Below are 18,355 nucleotides of genomic sequence, written 5' to 3' on the forward strand. Positions count from 1 at the left end.
AAGTCTGATCTCTCTCTCTCAGACCTGCAGACTTTTGTCTTTGTTTCTCTTTAATCTTGTCAGGTGAAGGCTTCCATAACGCCGGCAGTCTGTCAGCTGGTCTGATCTCATGTCTGTCTCCACAAAGTTTACATGACACGTCTTCACTAGAAAACCATGTTCAGAACTCAGTGAACAATGAAAGCTGGAAAGAGGATCTCTTTGTTAGCTTCCAGCTTCTGTCAGCTTCATTTACAGCATCAGACCTGTACAGCAGTTAATATTCATATCTGTCAATATTTTGGGACTACAATGTATTCAGCAACACATTTGATGATGAATTTGCACCAAGAAAATATGATGTTAGATTTAAATATTTGGCAGAAAAAGGAATTACAGCCACGTCTACAACTATTAAAAGTTTTTAAGAAATAAAGAATATACATGCTCTAATGAATCAGGACTTAATTAGATATTTACAAATGAGGAACTATTATATCAAAAGTATTGAAACAACTGAGCATAAAATACAGCCCATCATAAAGCTATTTGTCACAGCTTATAGCCAAGCTCTTCCCAAGGCTGTGGCGGTTCTGTATCAATGTTTAATGAATTCTGGAACAGATTCAACATTATATGTTAAAGCCAAATGGGAAAGGGAGCTGGGTGAAGGGATTCCAGAGGGGATATGGTATGATATGTGGAAAACACACCAAATTACAACACAATCTCTGAAATGGAGGCAATTCAGTTGGAAGAATCTAATTCGGTACTTCATTACACCTAAAACCAAAAGTAAACTGATAAATGCTCAGCAGCCATGTTGGACATTATGTAACCACATGGATCCAGACCACACACACATTTTTTTGAAATGCACCAAAATACAACCCTTGTGGGGGGAAGTTCCCTCAGTTCTCTGTGATGTTCTGGGATATGTGATTCCTAAACCCTGTCTTGTTCTCTACCTTGGTCATTTGGAGGGCACGGTGCATGGAGGTGACCAGGATTCTTTTGGTAGCTGGGAAGAAGACCATTACTAACAACTGGCTTAAGTCTGACACTCCAAGTTACAGACAGTGGACGTCCATTATAGAGGACATACTAGTGATGGAACAGCTCACATATGATTGGAAATGAAAGAAGATCTTTTTATAAAAAGTTGTGGGAAATGGTTGACATATAAAGGAAGACATGATTAATCAGATGGCTGTAACACTTTTAAGATTATTTTTTGGGCATCTTTGCTTTATTGAAAGTGATAGATAGAAAGGGGGAGACAGAGGGGAGGACATGCGGCAAAGGGACCTCAGGCCGGATATGAACCCGGGTCCGCCGCAGGAAGGACTCAGCCTTAATGGTACGCGCTCTACCAGTGTGTGCCACCGGGACGCCCCCTGTTTCTTTCTTTATTGTTGACTTGTCTCTTTTCTTTTCTTTTTTTTCAGTCCATACTATCATGAGAATGTCTTGCACAGTATTGTCGACATTGAAAACTAAATAAAGACTATTATAAAAATCGGAACAAATAAAAAAATAATGAATAAATGTCTTCACATTTATTCTCAGCAAAATCAATAAAATATATGGACCAAAACATGTAAACATCAGTCAAAGATTTGAACTGAGAATAAACCAAAAGAGGACATAATCTACAGCTTGTGAACTGACCTCAGAGTCTCCAGTCTGCAGTTTGGACTCTCCAGTCCAGCACAGAGCCGCTTCACTCCTGAATCCTGCAGGTTGTTCCAGCCCAGGTTCAGCTCTGTCAGATGGGAGGGGTTGGACTTCAGAGCTGAGGCTATGATTTCACATTCAGTCTCTGAGAGGTTACAGCCAGAAAGTCTGTCATGACAGAGAAATGACAAAATGTTATTGTGGAAGAGGACACTTTCTATGTTCTTCATGCAGCTGATGATAAAACCCTTTGACCTGTTTGGATGAACATTGGCTCTTCAAAGGTTCTGCTACTCTGATCTCAGTGTGTTTGAGATGAAACTAGAAGTCTGATCTCTCTCTCTCAGACCTGCAGACTTTTGTCTTTGTTTCTCTGTAATCTTGTCAGATGAAGGCTTCAATAACGCCGGCAGTCTGTCAGCTGGTCTGATCTCATGTCTGTCTCCACAAAGTTTACATGACACGTCTTCACTAGAAAACCATGTTCAGAACTCAGTGAACAATGAAAGCTGGAAAGAGGATCTCTTTGTTAGCTTCCAGCTTCTGTCAGCTTCATTTACAGCATTAGAGCTGTAGAGTAGTAAATATTCATATCTGTCAATATTTTGGGACTACAATGTATTCAGCAACACATTTGATGATGAATTTGCACCAAGAAAATATGATGTTAGATTTAAATATTTGGCAGAAAAAGGAATTACAGCCCCGTCTACAACTACTAAAAGCTTTTAAGAAATAAAGAATACACATGCTCTAATGCATCAGGACTTATTTAGACATTTACAAATGAGGAACTATTATATCAAAAGTATTAAAACAACTGAGGATAACATACACCCCATCATAAAGCTACTTGTCAAAGCTTATAGCCAAGCTCTTCCCAAGGCTGTGGCGGTTCTGTATCGATGTTTAATGGATTCTAGAACAGATTCAACATTAGATGTTAAAGCCAAATGGGAAAGGGAGCTGGGTGAAGGGATTCCAGAGGGGATATGGAATGATATGTGGAAAACACACCAAATTACAACACAATCTCTGAAATGGAGGGAATTCAATTGAAAGAATCTAATTCGGTATTTCATTACACCTAAAACCAAAAGTAAACTGATAAATGCTTAGCAGCCATGTTGAACATTATGTAACCACATGGATCCAGACCACACACACATTTTTTTGAAATGCACCAAAATACAACCCTTGTGGGGGAAGCTTCCCTCAGTTCTCTGTGATGTTCTGGGATATGTGATTCCTAAACCCTGTCTTGTTCTCTACCTTGGTCATTTGGAGGGCACGGTGCATGGAGGTGACCAGGATTCTTTTGGTAGCTGGGAAGGAGACCATTACTAAGAACTGGCTTAAGTCTGACACTCCAAGTTACAAACAGTGGACGTCCATTATAGAGGACATACTAGTGATGGAACAGCTCACATATGATTGAAAATGAAAGAAGATCTTTTTATAATAAGTTGTGGGAAATGGTTGACATATAAAGGAAGACATGATTAATCAGATGGCTGTAACACTTACTAACATCATTTCACACAGGCTCTGTTCTGTTTGTTTCTTTTTTTTTTTTTAAAGATTATTTTTTGGGCATTTTTGCTTTATTGAAAGTGATAGATAGAAAGGGGGAGACAGAGGGGAGGACATGTGGCAAAGGGACCTCAGGCCGGATATGAACCCGGGTCCGCCGCAGGAAGGACTCAGCCTTAATGGTACGCGCTCTACCGGTGCGTGCCACCGGGACGCGCCCTGTTATTTTCTTTATTGTTGATTTGTCTCTTTTCTTTTCTTTTTTTTCAGTCCATACTATCATGAGAATGTCTTGCACAGTATTGTCGACATTGAAAACTAAATAAAGACTGTTATAAAAATCTGAATAAATAAAAAAAATATTAAATAAATGTCTTCACATTTATTCTCAGCAAAATCAATAAAATATATGGACCAAAACATGTAAACATCAGTCAAAGATTTGAACTGAGAATAAACCAAAAGAGGACATAATCTACAGCTTGTGAACTGACCTCAGAGTCTCCAGTCTGCAGTTTGGACTCTCCAGTCCAGCACAGAGCCGCTTCACTCCTGAATCCTCCAGGTTGTTGTTGCTCAGGTCCAGCTCTCTCAGATGGGAGGGGTTGGACTTCAGAGCTGAGGCTATGACTTCACAGTCAGTCTCTGAGAGCCGACAGTCAGAAAGTCTGTCATGACAGAGAAATGACAAAATGTTATTGTGGAAGAGGACACTTTCTATGTTCTTCATGCAGCTGATGATAAAACCCTTTGGCCTGTTTGGATGAACATTGGCTCTTCAAAGGTTCTGCTACTCTGATCTCAGTGTGTTTGAGATGAAACTAGAAGTCTGATCTCTCTCTCTCAGACCTGCAGACTTTTGTCTTTGTTTCTGGTAGTTAATAGTAAATATTCATATCTGTCAATATTTTGGGACTACAATGTATTCAGCATTCAGCAACACATTTGATGATGAATTTGCGTCAAGAAAATATGATGTTAGATTTAAATATTTGGCAGAAAAAGGAATTACAGCCACGTCTACAACTATTAAAAGCTTTTAAGAACTAAAGAATACACATGATCTAATGCATCAGGACTTATTTAGATATTTACAAATGAGGAACTATTATATCAAACGTATTAAAACAACTGAGGATAAAATACAGCCCATCATAAAGCTACTTGTCAAAGCTTATAGCCAAGCTCTTCCCAAGGCTGTGGCGGTTCTGTATTGATGTTTAATGGATTCTAGAACAGATTCAACATTATATGTTAAAGCCAAATGGGAAAGGGAGCTGGGTGAAGGGATTCCAGAGGGGATATGGTATGATTTGTGGAAAACACACCAAATTACAACACAGTCTCTGAAATGGAGGCAATTCAGTTGGAAGAATCTAATTCGGTACTTCATTACACCTAAAACCAAAAGTAAACTGATAAATGCTAAGCAGCCATGTTGGACATTATGTAACCACATGGATCCAGACCACACACACATTTTTTTGAAATGCACCAAAATATAACCCTTGTGGGGGAAAGTTCCCTCAGTTCTCTGTGATGTTCTGGGATATGTGATTCCTAAGTAAGTAAACTTTATTTATATAGCACCTTTCACAGACAGAAGTCACAAAGTGCTTCACATAGAAATCATACACATAACATAAAAATGTACATACAAGTTTTAAAAGACCAAAACAACAGCAATTTAAACAACCATAGCAGTCCCAAAACAATTAATCAAAAGCCTGAACAAATAAAAATGTCTTCAGTTGGCTTCTAAAAGTGACAACAGAATCTACTGAGGGCAGTGAGGGAGGGAGACTGTTCCAAAGCTTGGGAGCAACAGCCTGGGAAGCTCGATCACCTCTGGTTCGAAAACGGGTGCGTGGAACCATGAGCAGATTCTGATCTGTAGATCTCAGAGCCCGAGTGGGGGTGTAAGGCTGTATCAGGTCACATATGTAGGGTGGAGCCTGGCCATGTAAGGCTCTGAATGTTAAAACCAGAATTTTAAAATGTATTCTATAGGAGACAGGGAGCCAATGTAATGCTTTAAGAACAGGGGAAATGTGAGACCACCTTTGCGTGCGGGTCAGAATTCTCGCTGCAGAGTTCTGTACTACTTGCGGACGCGACAGCTCATTTTTGTTAAGACATGAAAACAAACTATTGCAGTAGTCTAGCCGAGAAGACACAAATGCATGAATAATGATTTCTAGGTCATTATGCGACACCATTTTTCTGAGTTTGGAGATTTTTCTCAGTTGAAAAAAGCAATTTCTAGTGAGCTGTTTACAATGCTTTACTAGGGACATGTCTTTGTCAAATATGACGCCCAGATTTCTCAGGGTGGGTTTAGTTGACTGGCTTAAATCACCCAAGTACTTGTTTATATCTGGAATTAAGTCCTCTGGGGCAACAACCAGGGTTTGGGTTTTATCAGGATTTAGCTGTAAAGAATTTTTACACAGCCATTGTTTCACCTCCACTAAACACTGGACTAAGGAGTCAAGCTTCTGGACCTCCGTAGGCTTAAAGGAACAGTAAAGCTGTATATCATCGGCAAACAGGTGGAAAGAAACATTGCTAAACCTTTGGATGACCTTACCCAAGGGGATCAAATACAACAGAAATAATATAGGGCCCAAAACGGAACCTTGGGGGACACCACATAACAGGTCCGCTGAATCAGACCTTATTTGGTTTGCTGAGACACTAAAACTACGACCAGTTAAATAGGAGGAGAACCAATTTAGAACCAGCCCTGACAGTCCTACTAGGTCCCTCAATCTTCTCAGCAGGATGCGGTGATCAACAATGTCAAAAGCTGAGGACAGATCCAGGAGAACTAAAACAGAGCATTTACCAGAGTCAGCAGACATCATAATGTCGCTGGACACTTTCAGTAAAGCTGTTTCCGTAGAGTGGAGTTTGCGGAACCCAGATTGGAATGTCTCATGGATGTTATTTTGATCCAGAAAAGATGACAACTGTTCAGAGACCACCTTCTCTAAGACTTTAGACAAGAACGGGAGCTTGGAAATAGGCCTGAAATTTTTTAGGTCTGTCGGGTCTAAGTCTACTTTTTTGAGTAGAGGCTCCACCATAGCATGTTTAAAAGCACTGGGAAACACACCAGTGGAGAGAGAGAGATTCACCATTTTGGTAACCCAGGGGACAATTACATTGAACACAGAATCAAAAAGCCTGCAAGGAAGGACACAGGACACAGGGGCGGGATCTTATCCTTAATTGTCTTAATTTTGTTTATGAAAAATCTTTAAAAATCATTGCTATCAGCATCACAGGAAACAGGGAGAACTGGAGCAGTAGGATAGACAAGACAATTTATAGTGTCGAACAACACTTTAGGGTTTCTCTTGTTTGCCATGACCAACTGACGGATATAGTCAGATCTGGCATTCTCCACCATCTCATTGTATGAGAACATGAGATCCCTGAGATAAAGCCTGTGCACCTCAAGGTTTGTGGATTTCCACAGACGCTCAGTCTTTCGACAAAGTCTCCTGAGATTTGAGATGCGTTCATTGATCCAAGGGCACCTTTTCTTCTGAGATGACAAACTGGATTTGACAGGAGCCACCTGATCCATGATTTTTACACAGTGATCGTCAAAACAATGCATGAGATTGTCCAGATCAAGGCAGTCCGTGAACAAGAGAGGGTCAAACAGGGAGGAAAACCTGTCTGCAGTATTAGCAGAGATAACACGTCTCTGGGACCTCACTTTTGGAGACCTGGGCTCAGGGCGGAAGAGCAAATCAAACAAAACAATACTATGATCACTCACATGGACATCATTCACAGACATATTAGAGATGTCCAGGCCAAGTGTAAAAACTAGGTCCAAAATGTGGCCTTTATTGTGAGTGGGCTTAGAGACATGTTGTTCAAAATTAAAAGCTTCAGTCAGCGATAAAAGTTCCATTGCAGAGCGGGATGAGCTGTCATCAACATGAAGGTTAAAATCCCCAAGGATTAAAACAGATTCCAACTTTAATATAGAACATAAAAAGTCACTAAAATCCTTTAGAAAGACAGCAGCGGGGCTAGGAGGACGGTAGATTAAAACACAGTAGAAAGGGTTTGAAGAGCCCACTTTAATCATCAGTGATTCAAATGAGGTGAATTCTTGGGCCTGGATCACTTGACAGGTGGAATTATCTTTATAGACAAAGGCAAGCCCCCCACCACGACGAGAGGGGCGGGGCTTCCCAACAGCAGAGCAGCCAACTGGGCAGAGTTCATTTAGATGAATAAACTCTTCCTGTCTCTGCCATGTCTCTGAAAGGCACATAATATCCAGTTTTTCACGTGTACAAAGCTCATTCAAGGAAAATGATTTGTTCGCAATTGAACGGGCATTTAGTAGGCCGATATGAATCACCGGTGCAGAGGCCATGTCCACAGAGCACGGTGGGATTGGTCGCAGTAAACTGAAATCCACCCCACGTTTTCCAGGCTGCCGCCCCAGAACTCCCGGGCTGCAGTTTAAAAGTCCTGGTACGCCGCTCTTCTGATGACGAGACAGATGACGCAGCATGTGCGCGCCAGAACGAGCCGCAGTCCACAGGCTTGGAATCGAGCCATCAGCCCCCGTCCCGGAATAAACAAACTGCCGCTGTAATCGCCAAAGAGGAGTGCCTTGGCTTCTAGCCTGGCGAAGGTATGCCTTGACTCGGACAAGCACACCGGCACGTTTTCCGCGCCTCCTAGCGCGTCTCTTCTTAGGAGTGCATGAAGATCTCCAAAGAAAGTCCGGTATAGACGCCAAAGTGGACGAGCGAGAGCTGGACATCTGGCCTCCAAAGGTGCGTTTTAGAAACAGATCGTGAGACACTTTGATCTCAAGCAGTGACAGGCGATCGTAGATAATTGTCTAGGCTGACAGGTCAATACAATAGTAGCCAACTAATGAACAGAAAATCACAAATAAGGCAGACAGACGGAGCGCCGAGCACAGTGCTGGCGCCATCTTGCTGCTAAACCCTGTCTTGTTCTCTACCTTGGTCATTTGGAGGGCACGGTGCATGGAGGTGACCAGGATTATTTTGGTAGCTGGGAAGAAGACCATTACTAACAACTGGCTTAAGTCGGTCACTCCAAGTTACAGACAGTGGACGTCCATTATAGAGGACATACTAGTGATGGAACAGCTCACATATGATTGGAAATGAAAGAAGATGTTTTTATAAAAAGTTGTGGGAAATGGTTGACATATAAAGGAACACATGATTAATCAGATGGCTGTAACACTTACTAACATAATTTCACACAGGCTCTGTTCTGTTTGTTTCTTTTTTTTTTTTAAAGATTATTTTTTGGGCATTTTTGCTTTATTGAAAGTGATAGATAGAAAGGGGGAGACAGAGGGGAGGACATGTGGCAAAGGGACCTCAGGCCGGATATGAACCCGGGTCCGCCGCAGGAAGGACTCAGCCTTAATGGTACGCGCTCTACCGGTGCATGTCACCGGGACGCCCCCTGTTTCTTTCTTCATTGTTGATTTGTCTCTTTTCTTTTTTCTTTTTTCAGTCCATACTATCATGGGAATGTCTTGCACAGTATTGTCGACATTGAAAACTAAATAAAGACTGTTATAAAAATCGGAATAAATAAAAAAATATTAAATAAATGTCTTCACATTTATTCTCAGCAAAATCAATAAAATATATGGACCAAAACATGTAAACATCAGTCAAAGATTTGAACTGAGAATAAACCAAAAGAGGACATAATCTACAGCTTGTGAACTGACCTCAGAGTCTCCAGTCTGCAGTTTGGACTCTCCAGTCCAGCACAGAGCCGCTTCACTCCTGAATCCTGCAGGTTGATTTTGCTCAGGTCCAGCTCTCTCAGATGGGAGGGGTTGGACTTCAGAGCTGAGACCACGACTTCACATTGAGTCTCTGAGAGCCAACAGTTAGAAAGTCTGTCATGACGGAGAAATGACAAAATGTTATTGTGGAAGAGGACACTCTCTATGTTCTTCATGCAGCTGATGATAAAACCCTTTGACCTGTTTGGATGAACATTGGCTCTTCAAAGGTTCTGCTACTCTGATCTCAGTGTGTTTGAGATGAAACTAGAAGTCTGATCTCTCTCTCTCAGACCTGCAGACTTTTGTCTTTGTTTCTCTTTAATCTTGTCAGATGAAGGCTTCAATAACGCCGGCAGTCTGTCAGCTGGTCTGATCTCATGTCTGTCTCCACAAAGTTTACATGACACGTCTTCACTAGAAAACCATGTTCAGAACTCAGTGAACAATGAGAGCTGGAAAGAGGATCTCTTTGTTAGCTTCCAGCTTCTGTCAGCTTCATTTACAGCATCAGACCTGTACAGCAGTAAATATTCATATCTGTCAATATTTTGGGACTAAAATGTATTCAGCAACGCATTTGATGATGAATTTGCACCAAGGAAATATGATGTTAGATTTAAATATTGGGCAGAAAAAGGAATTACAGCCACGTCTACAACTATTAAAAGCTTTTAAGAAATAAAGAATACACATGCTCTAATGAATCAGGACTTATTTAGATATTTACAAATGAGGAACTATTATATCAAAAGTATTAAAACAACTGAGGATAAAATACAACCCATCATAAAGCTACTTGTCAAAGCTTATAGCCAAGCTCTTCCCAAGGCTGTGGCGGTTCTGTATCGATGTTTAATGGATTCTGGAACATATTCAACATTATATGTTAAAGCCAAATGGGAAAGGGAGCTGGGTGAAGGGATTCCAGAGGGGATATGGTATGATATGAGGAAAACACACCAAATTACAACACAATCTCTGAAATGGAGAGAATTCAGTTGGAAGAATCTAATACGGTACTTCATTACACCTAAAACCAAAAGTAAACTGATAAATGCTCAGCAGCCATGTTGGACATTATGTAACCACATGGATCCAGACCACACACACAGTTTTTTGAAATGCACCAAAATACAACCCTTGTGGGGGAAAGTTCCCTCAGTTCTCTGTGATGTTCTGGGATATGTGATTCCTAAACCCTGTCTTGTTCTCTACCTTGGTCATTTGGAGGGCACGGTGCATGGAGGTGACCAGTATTCTTTTGGTAGCTGGGAAGAAGACCATTACTAACAACTGGCTTAAGTCTGACACTCCAAGTTACAGACAGTGGACGTCCATTATAGAGGACATACTAGTGATGGAACAGCTCACATATGATTGGAAATGAAAGAAGATGTTTTTATAAAAAGTTGTGGGAAATGGTTGACATATAAAGGAAGACATGATTAATCAGATGGCTGTAACACTTACTAACATAATTTCACACAGGCTCTGTTCTGTTTGTTTCTTTTTTTTTTTAAAGATTATTTTTTGGGCATTTTTGCTTTATTGAAAGTGATAGATAGAAAGGGGGAGACAGAGGGGAGGACATGTGGCAAAGGGACCTCAGGCCGGATATGAACCCGGGTCCGCCGCAGGAAGGACTCAGCCTTAATGGTACGCGCTCTACCGGTGCGTGTCACCGGGACGCCCCCTGTTTCTTTCTTCATTGTTGATTTGTCTCTTTTCTTTTTTCTTTTTTCAGTCCATACTATCATGGGAATGTCTTGCACAGTATTGTCGACATTGAAAACTAAATAAAGACTGTTATAAAAATCGGAATAAATAAAAAAATATTAAATAAATGTCTTCACATTTATTCTCAGCAAAATCAATAAAATATATGGACCAAAACATGTAAACATCAGTCAAAGATTTGAACTGAGAATAAACCAAAAGAGGACATAATCTACAGCTGAACTGACCTCAGAGTCTCCAGTCTGCAGTTTGGACTCTCCAGTCCAGCACAGAGCCGCTTCACTCCTGAATCCTGCAGGTTGATTTTGCTCAGGTCCAGCTCTCTCAGATGGGAGGGGTTGGACTTCAGAGCTGAGACCACGACTTCACATTGAGTCTCTGAGAGCCAACAGTTAGAAAGTCTGTCATGACGGAGAAATGACAAAATGTTATTGTGGAAGAGGACACTTTCTATGTTCTTCATGCAGCTGATGATAAAACCCTTTGACCTGTTTGGATGAACATTGGCTCTTCAAAGGTTCTGCTACTCTGATCTCAGTGTGTTTGAGATGAAACTAGAAGTCTGATCTCTCTCTCTCAGACCTGCAGACTTTTGTCTTTGTTTCTCTTTAATCTTGTAAGATGAAGGCTTCAATAACGCCGGCAGTCTGTCAGCTGGTCTGATCTCATGTCTGTCTCCACAAAGTTTACATGACACGTCTTCACTAGAAAACCATGTTCAGAACTCAGTGAACAATGAGAGCTGGAAAGAGGATCTCTTTGTTAGCTTCCAGCTTCTGTCAGCTTCATTTACAGCATCAGACCTGTACAGCAGTAAATATTCATATCTGTCAATATTTTGGGACTAAAATGTATTCAGCAACGCATTTGATGATGAATTTGCACCAAGGAAATATGATGTTAGATTTAAATATTGGGCAGAAAAAGGAATTACAGCCACGTCTACAACTATTAAAAGCTTTTAAGAAATAAAGAATACACATGCTCTAATGAATCAGGACTTATTTAGATATTTACAAATGAGGAACTATTATATCAAAAGTATTAAAACAACTGAGGATAAAATACAACCCATCATAAAGCTACTTGTCAAAGCTTATAGCCAAGCTCTTCCCAAGGCTGTGGCGGTTCTGTATCGATGTTTAATGGATTCTGGAACATATTCAACATTATATGTTAAAGCCAAATGGGAAAGGGAGCTGGGTGAAGGGATTCCAGAGGGGATATGGTATGATATGTGGAAAACACACCAAATTACAACACAATCTCTGAAATGGAGGCAATTCAGTTGGAAGAATCTAATTCGGTACTTCATTACACCTAAAACCAAAAGTAAACTGATAAATGCTCAGCAGCCATGTTGGACATTATGTAACCACATGGATCCAGACCACACACACAGTTTTTTGAAATGCACCAAAATACAACCCTTGTGGGGTAAAGTTCCCTCAGTTCTCTGTGATGTTCTGGGATATGTGATTCCTAAACCCTGTCTTGTTCTCTACCTTGGTCATTTGGAGGGCACGGTGCATGGAGGTGACCAGTATTCTTTTGGTAGCTGGGAAGAAGACCATTACTAACAACTGGCTTAAGTCTGACACTCCAAGTTACAGACAGTGGACGTCCATTATAGAGGACATACTAGTGATGGAACAGCTCACATATGATTGGAAATGAAAGATGTTTTTATAAAAAGTTGTGGGAAATGGTTGACATATAAAGGAAGACATGGTGAATCAGATGGCCGTAACACTTACTAACATCATTTCACACAGGCTCTGTTCTCTTTGTTTCTTTGTTTCTTTTTTTTTAAAGATTATTTTTTGGGCATTTTTGCTTTATTGAAAGTGATAGATAGAAAGGGGGAGACAGAGGGGAGGACATGTGGCAAAGGGACCTCAGGCCGGATATGAACCCGGGTCCACCGCAGGAAGGACTCAGCCTTAATGGTACACGCTCTACCGGTGCGTGCCACCGGGACGCGCCCTGTTTCTTTCTTTATTGTTGATTTTTCTTTTTTATTTTCTTTTTTTTCAGTCCATATTATCATGAGAATGTCTTGCACAGTATTGTCGACATTGAAAACTAAATAAAGACTGTTATGAAAATCGGAATAAATAAAAAAAATTATAAATAAATGTCTTCACATTTATTCTCAGCAAAATCAATAAAATATATGGACCAAAACATGTAAACATCAGTCAAAGATTTGAACTGAGAATAAACCAAAAGAGGACATAATCTACAGCTTGTGAACTGACCTCAGAATCTCCAGTCTGCAGTTTGGACTCTCCAGTCCAGCACAGAGCCGCTTCACTCCTGAATCCTCCAGGTAGATGTTGCTCAGGTCCAGCTCTCTCAGATGGGAGGGGTTGGACTTCAGAGCTGAGGCTATGACTTCACATTGAGTCTCTGAGAGCCAACAGTTAGAAAGTCTGTCATGACAGAGAAATGACAAAATGTTATTGTGGAAGAGGACACTTTCTATGTTCTTCATGCAGCTGATGATAAAAGCCTTTGACATGTTTGGATGAACATTGGCTCTTCAAAGGTTCTGCTACTCTGATCTCAGTGTGTTTGAGATGAAACTAGAAGTCTGATCTCTCTCTCTCAGACCTGCAGACTTTTGTCTTTGTTTCTCTTTAATCTTGTCAGATGAAGGCTTCAATAACGCTGGCAGTTCGTCAGCTGGTCTGATCTCATATCTGTCTCCACAAAGTTTACATGACACGTCTTCACTAGAAAACCATGTTTAGAACTCAGTGAACAATGAGAGCTGGAAAGAGGATCTCTTTGTTAGCTTCCAGCTTCTGTCAGCTTCATTTACAGCATCAGACCTGTACAGCAGTAAATATTCATGTCTGTCAATTCTATCTGGATTCTAGAACAGATTCAACATGATATGTTAAAGCAAAATGGGAAAGGGAGCTGGGTGAAGGGATTCCAGAGGGGATATGGTATGATATGTGGAAAACACACTATATTACAACACAATATCTGAAATGGAGGGAATTCAGTTGGAAGAATCTAATTCAGTACTTCATTACACCTAAAACCAAAAGTAAACTGATAAATGCTCAGCAGCCATGTTGGACATTATGTAACCACATGGATCCAGACCACACACACAGTTTTTTGAAATGCACCAAAATACAACCCTTGTGGGGGAAAGTTCCCTCAGTTCTCTGTGATGTTCTGGGATATGTCATTCCTAAACCCTGTCTTGTTCTCTACCTTGGTCATTTGGAGGGCACGGTGCATGGAGGTGACCAGTATTCTTTTGGTAGCTGGGAAGAAGACCATTACTAACAACTGGCTTAAGTCTGACACTCCAAGTTACAGACAGTGGACGTCCATTATAGAGGACATACTAGTGATGGAACAGCTCACATATGATTGGAAATGAAAGAAGATGTTTTTATAAAAAGTTGTGGGAAATGGTTGACATATAAAGGAAGACATGATTAATCAGATGGCTGTAACACTTTTAAGATTATTTTTTGGGCATCTTTGCTTTATTGAAAGTGATAGATAGAAAGGGGGAGACAGAGGGGAGGACATGCGGCAAAGGGACCTCAGGCCGGATATGAACCCGGGTCCGCCGCAGGAAGGACTCAGCCTAAATGGTACACGCTCTACCGGTGCGTGCCACCGGGACGCGCCCTGTTATTTTCTTTATTGTTGATTTGTCTCTTTTCTTTTCTTTTTTTTCAGTCCATACTATCATGAGAATGTCTTGCACAGTATTGTCGACATTGAAAACTAAATAAAGACTTTTATAAAAATCTGAATAAATAAAAAAATATTAAATAAATGTCTTCACATTTATTCTCAGCAAAATCAATAAATTATATGGACCAAAAAATGTAAACATCAGTCAAAGATTTGAACTGAGAATAAACCAAAAGAGGACATAATCTACAGCTTGTGAACTGACCTCAGAGTCTCCAGTCTGCAGTTTGGACTCTCCAGTCCAGCACAGAGCCGCTTCACTCCTGAATCCTCCAGGTTGATGTTTCCTCTCAGCTCCAGCTCTGTCAGATGGGAGGGGTTGGACTTCAGAGCTGAGGCTATGACTTCACATTCAGTCTCTGAGACGTTACAGTCAGAAAGTCTGTCATGACAGAGAAATGACAAAATGTTATTGTGGAAGAGGACACTTTCTAACCCTTTGACCTGTTTGGATGAACATCGGCTCTTCAAAGGTTCTGCTACTCTGATCTCAGTGTGTTTGAGATGAAACTAGAAGTCTGATCTCTCTCTCTCAGACCTGCAGACTTTTGTCTTTGTTTCTCTTTAATCTTGTCAGATGAAGGCTTCAATAACGCCGGCAGTCTGTCAGCTGGTCTGATCTCATGTCTGTCTCCACAAAGTTTACATGACACGTCTTCACTAGAAAACCATGTTCAGAACTCAGTGAACAATGAGAGCTGGAAAGAGGATCTCTTTGTTAGCTTCCAGCTTCTGTCAGCTTCATTTACAGCATCAGACCTGTACAGCAGTAAATATTCATATCTGTCAATATTTTGGGACTAAATGTATTCAGCAACACAATGAACATTAAATTTTTTTACATTACATTACATGTCATTTAGCAGACACTTTTGTCCAAAGCGACTTACAATAAGTGCATTCAACCTGATGGTACTAGACATAGACCATAGGAATCAAGTAAGTACATAACTTTAAGAGCTAACTGTCATCGCTAAAGGAGTGCTATATGTTAAAGAAGAAAAGAAGAGAAAAGAATAAGAATTTTCTTTTTTTTTTTTTATATGTCAGGTGACCATGACTTAACCGAGGTATTGTTGGAAGAGATAGGTCTTCAGCCTGCGGTGGAAGATGTACAGGCTGTCTGAGGTCCTGATGTCGGTAGGGAGCTCTTTCCACCATTTGGGAGCCAAGACAGAGAAAAGTCTGGAAGTGGTTTTGAGGCGAGTTGACCCACGCAGGGTGGGAGTCGCCAGCTGTTTGGCTGATGCAGAGCGGAGAGGACGGGCAGGGGTGTAGAGTTTGACGAGGTCCTGGATGTAAGTAGTACCTGTACCGTTAGCAGCAGAGTATGCCAGAGCTAGAGTCTTGAAGCGTATCCGCGCAGCCACCGGTAGCCAGTGGAGGGAGCGGAGGAGGGGTGTTGTGTGTGAAAATTTGGGAAGATTGAAGACCAATGGAGCAGCTGCATTCTGGATGAGTTGTAGAGGTTGGATGGCTTTGGCAGTCAGACCTGCCATGAGGGAGTTTCAATAGTCCAGTCGTGAGATGACCAGTGCCTGGACCTGGACCAGGACCTGAGCTGCCTTCTGAGTGAGAAACGGGCGGATTCTCCTGATGTTATGCAGCAAGAATCTGCAAGATCTGGTGGTGGCGGTGATGTTTGTGGAGAGGGACAGTTGGTTGTCAAGAGTTACGCCAAGGTTTTTGGCGGTTTCTGTGGAGACAACCACTGTGTTCTGGACAGTGATGTGGAGGTCAGTGGTGGGGGAGCCCTTCCCTGGGAGGTAGAGTAGCTCAGTCTTTGCCAGGTTGAGTTTGAGTTGGTGCGAGGACATCCACTGGGAGATGTCGGCCAGACATGCAGAGATACGTGCTGGTGCCTGTGTTTCAGACTGGGGAAATGAAAAGATTAGCTGGGTGTCATCGGCATAGCTATGATAGGAGAAGCCATGCGAGTGGATGAGGGAGCCAAGGGAGTTGGTGTATATCGAGAAGAGGAGCGGACCAAGGACAGAGCCTTGAGGGACCCCGGTGGTGAGTAGACAGGGTTCTGAAACAGAACCCCTCCAAGTTACACGGACGGTGCGGTCCTTGAGATAGGATTTGAGCAGAGAGAGGGCAGAGCCCGATACTCCAAGGTGGTGAAGGGTGGAGATGAGGATCTGGTGATCCACAGTGTCGAAAGCTGCAGAAAGGTCCAGTAGAACCACCACAGATGAGAGAGAGGCCGCCTTCGCCTTGTGAAGCTGTTCAGTCACAGCGAGAAGGGCAGTCTCTGTTGAGTGGCCCTTCTTGAAACCAGACTGGTGAGGGTCAAGGAGGTTGTTTCCATGCAGATAGGAGGACAGCTGATTGAAGATAGCCCGTTCCAGAGTTTTGGAGAGGAACGGCAGGAGAGAGACGGGTCTGTAGTTGTCCACTAAGGATGGGTCGAGGGTGGATTTCTTTAGGAGAGGATTCACCCTTGCTGAACAAAGTAATAGTTGAATTGTTGTGCATGTGTGTATGAGATGTCTTAAAGAGTCTGAACTGGACCATTGTGCTCTAATAAACTCATCAGAACTCTGTTATTGGTGGAAGATGTTCATTTCCTGCTGCTTCTCTTCTCTACACCAACCACAGACAGAAAACTACACTTTCTGTCTGTCACAATCTGTCTGCTAATGTGGCTAATGCTAATGTTAAACTTTACACAGAATGGATTATCATTCTCTACTTATGCTACCAAATTAATGTTATAGCATTCAGCCTCATCACATCACTGTCACAGTGGCTGCTTCAGTTCATCTGCACTTTAATAAGAAGAATATTAATAAAAATAACAATACTACTGCTACTAATACTAAGAAGGAGAAGATTTTATCAATACAGATATGGTAAAAAACGAGTTAACAAAGTGCTTTAAAGACATAAAAACTAAATAAGAAATCATTAATTTAATCAGTTTGTCAAGCTTTGAATATGTCAAGCTCAAATATTCTGAATCTCTCTGAATATTTGCTGTGATCAGCCTAAATCTGCATTCCTTTCTGAATTCTGAGAATTCATCTCTGTGAGGGCAAGTGAGCAATTAAGTGGCCATCTAGGGTTGGTAACAACCCCCAGGGTTGTTACCAACCCTAGATGGCCCAGGGTTGCCCAGGGTTGAGCAATTTTGCACTTCAATTGGAAATTCCAACCATTGACAGCTCTAGCAGAGGGCGGTCTACACTTGTCACAATCAGCCTTAATTATTACGGCTTACACAAACCACCTTTCTCTTCAGCTCCTTGCTCTCACTGAGACCTGGATCAAACCTGAGAACACAGCCCCCCCTGCTGCTCTCTCCACCAACTACACCCTCTCCCACACCCCCCGTACTTCTGGGCGAGGAGGTGGGACTGGCCTGCTGATCTCCAATAAATGGAAATTCACTGCTACATTCCATCAGATATGACACTTTCGAATACCATGCCATAACAGTAACTGCTCCTGTTAAAGCCTACGTTGTGGTCATTTACCGTCCACCAGGCCAGCTGGGTGGCTTCACTGATGAGCTAGATACCCTGCTCTCTTCCATACCTGATCATGACTGTCCGTTGCTTGTCCTGGGCGACATGAACATCCACTTCGACAGTCCAGACTCTAATAACTTCATGACGTTAATTCATTCATTTGACCTCCAGCTGGTCCAAAGTCCTCCTACTCACAAAGCTGGCAAGAACCTTGACTTAATTCTCATCCGTAACTGTGCCACAGATGCACTGGTGGTAACGCCTCTCCACCTGTCAGATCACTTTTTTATCCAGTTTAATGTGGTTCTACCAGAGCAACCCTCTGCTCCTGCACCAATGGTTACGTTCCGTCGTAACCTCCGGAACTTATCCCCAGCCCACTTCTCCTCTATTATTG

General features: G+C 41.8%; 1 protein-coding gene across 1 annotated transcript in view; it reads right to left on the reverse strand.

The window, feature by feature from the left end:
* LOC131962007 (NLR family CARD domain-containing protein 3-like) overlaps positions 1 to 18,355 on the reverse strand; it is a 50,723-nt gene that overhangs the window by 21,581 nt on the left and 10,787 nt on the right. Inside the window, exons 5-7 of the mRNA XM_059326951.1 lie at positions 10,978 to 11,151; positions 3,684 to 3,857; positions 1,651 to 1,824 (exon numbers count right to left, since the gene is read on the reverse strand). Of these exons, the coding sequence (XP_059182934.1) occupies positions 1,651 to 1,824; positions 3,684 to 3,857; positions 10,978 to 11,151 (522 nt within the window). The remainder of the gene's footprint in view (positions 1 to 1,650; positions 1,825 to 3,683; positions 3,858 to 10,977; positions 11,152 to 18,355) is intronic.

Source organism: Centropristis striata, chromosome 23 (genome assembly GCF_030273125.1).
Source record: "Centropristis striata isolate RG_2023a ecotype Rhode Island chromosome 23, C.striata_1.0, whole genome shotgun sequence".
Taxonomy (NCBI): domain Eukaryota; kingdom Metazoa; phylum Chordata; class Actinopteri; order Perciformes; family Serranidae; genus Centropristis; species Centropristis striata.